Below are 2,325 nucleotides of genomic sequence, written 5' to 3'. Positions count from 1 at the left end.
GGGGGGGAGGGGGGTCTCACAGCAAATAAAAGGTAACTAACAAAGAAAGCTTGTGAAACATGGTGGATAAACACAAGATTTTCCGGTTGTGCTTTATTTTTAATTTTATGAATTACATTTCTTAGAACTATRGTAAAACAATCTTGTTATACCACAGAATCAGTGTTTTAGTTTAAAACAAGAAGGCGTTGTACCATTTTATTGCCATATTGACTAAATGAAAACACTACAATAAAAAAAGAATTGTTTAGTTTCTTGTAAAAATGACAAAATTTGATCATTGCTTCAAAACATTTTATCAGAATATTTATTCAGAATGTATGAACACAAACCATTTTCAAATATGAATAATTCATTTTGTTAACCGGTTAATTAGAATGATTATTATAGCTGAAACTAAGCAGTGAGCCAGAGGTCCCAGCTGTAGTACTCACCCGTTTGTTTGTGTCAAAATGTTCTTCATGGTCTTGATCTGTTGGAAGTGACAGGACATGTCTGTGGACATCACCATCTCTATCACCAGGGATCTCAGTTCTCTGTCAAAAATCAAGCCAAAAAAGAAGATGGCGGAGGAGTGAGTCGTGTGTCGCGTGGGCTCCCCCTCCGACTTAATCATTTTATGGTTCTCTACTAAATGTCCTTGCTATTTTGAGCATTTGATCTGTCCGGATTCCACCCCTGAATGATTCTTGCCTGGAAAAATAGAAGAATGGCGACAAACTCGAGGAAAGGCAAACATTCCAGCTCTGCGGCTGCTAGGCCCGACACCGCCTCGGAGCAGACTGCAGCAAAAAACGGACTTTCTACGCCCTCCTCTCCCTCTCGCAACGAGGTGGACGCACTCTCCTTGAAGTCTGACATTCTTGCCGCTATAAAAACGATCTCTCAGCTGTGATCAAATCCGAAATAAAGGCAGCTTTGGCTGAAGAGTTTACTCTTATTAAAGGAGAGCTACAAGCGGTGAGAGCTGAAGTGGCTAACGGCACGATGCTACTGCTCGCAGATCTGGAACACATTAAACAGAGCGTTAACGAGGTGGAGGACGGCTTGTGAACATGGTCCGATGAAGTGGCTGCTCTGCGCACCACCGTGTTGGAACTGAAAGAAGAAGTCGATGGGCTCAAAAAGAAGTGTGACGATATGGAAGGGTGCATGAAAAGGTGCAATGTGCGGATTATTGGAGTTCCAGAGACGCCAAAATCCAGCTCCACTTCAGCAGTGGCTAAACTGCTAGCAGAGGTTCTACAGATTGATAAAGAGCCACTGGTTGACCGAGCCCATCGRTCTCCAGGTGGAAACAGGTCAGGCGATAAGCCGCGGGTCATTATTGCTAAGCTGCACTATTATCTAGAATGTGTGGAAATATTACGTCGAGCGCGGACCCGCAGCCATCTTCGTTTTAAGGAGGCGCCGATCACRATCACATCTGACTACACYGCYGCTGTGGCCAGGGCTCGAGCGGCGTTTACGGAGGTGAGGAGTCTCCTTTGCAACCGACGTGATGTTTGCTATGGCCTGCTTTTTCCTGCACGGCTCCGCATCTCTCATGGGGAGGAAAACAAGGAGTTCCTGGATGCCAATAAAGCAATGGACTACGTTAAAAAGAGGATCATCTCGGCGACGGACAGCGAGGACCGGCGTTGACCGCAGGTCCAATCCTCATCGATCCATTATGACTGTCAGGTTGTAATGAACCTTTTAACGTTATGTCCTGCGTTATATTTTGATTTAATTTTAGACATTATTCTCAGGAACACATTCCTCTTTTTGTTCTATGTATGAGAGTTTCACAGGGGGTCTGTCCAGATCTTGGTTAGTGATTTATTTATCAGTGCTGCAAAGAACATAAACAGTAATAATACTTTAAAGTAAGAGAACCCCTTTCTTTATTTTTTTGGTTATTGTTATTTAGTTGTGGCGGGAGTCCAGACAGGGAGTTAAGCCCCCCAGTATAAACACAAATGTGTGGATTTTTTGTTTGTTGGGTTCTCCGTTTTTTTAGGAGAAAGGGGTGGGACTATCCATCCATCCATCCATCCATCCATCCGTCCATCCATTTTCTTCCGCCTATCCGGGGAGAGATAGGCGTGGGACTTTCTATCTTGAGATAGGAAGGTGCTGGCCGCACGAAACTTGAATTCCTTACATTTGGAAAGATGTTTAACAATTCGGCTTGGCCAACAAAGCTCTGACCTACCCGGAAAAAAAAATCGCTATTTTTAATCTGAATGGAAAAATCAGGGCTATTTGACCAAAAGCCACCATAAGTATCTCTGCAAAGCCTTAGTAATCACAGAGTGACAGTCATTCAACTCATTTATGGAC

At 43.6% G+C, this 2,325-nt stretch overlaps 1 protein-coding gene across 1 annotated transcript in view; it reads right to left on the bottom strand.

The window, feature by feature from the left end:
* LOC106537366 (calcium/calmodulin-dependent 3',5'-cyclic nucleotide phosphodiesterase 1A) overlaps positions 1 to 2,325 on the bottom strand; it is a 15,790-nt gene that overhangs the window by 8,060 nt on the left and 5,405 nt on the right. Inside the window, exon 3 of the mRNA XM_014034744.1 lies at positions 435 to 536. Coding sequence (XP_013890198.1) covers positions 435 to 536 — 102 coding nt within the window. The remainder of the gene's footprint in view (positions 1 to 434; positions 537 to 2,325) is intronic.

The sequence above is a fragment of the Austrofundulus limnaeus genome, unplaced genomic scaffold (genome assembly GCF_001266775.1).
Source record: "Austrofundulus limnaeus strain Quisiro unplaced genomic scaffold, Austrofundulus_limnaeus-1.0 Scaffold2273, whole genome shotgun sequence".
Lineage (NCBI taxonomy): Eukaryota > Metazoa > Chordata > Actinopteri > Cyprinodontiformes > Rivulidae > Austrofundulus > Austrofundulus limnaeus.
Note: the sequence above shows the minus strand (reverse complement) of the source record. Positions and strands in the feature narration are given on the sequence as shown.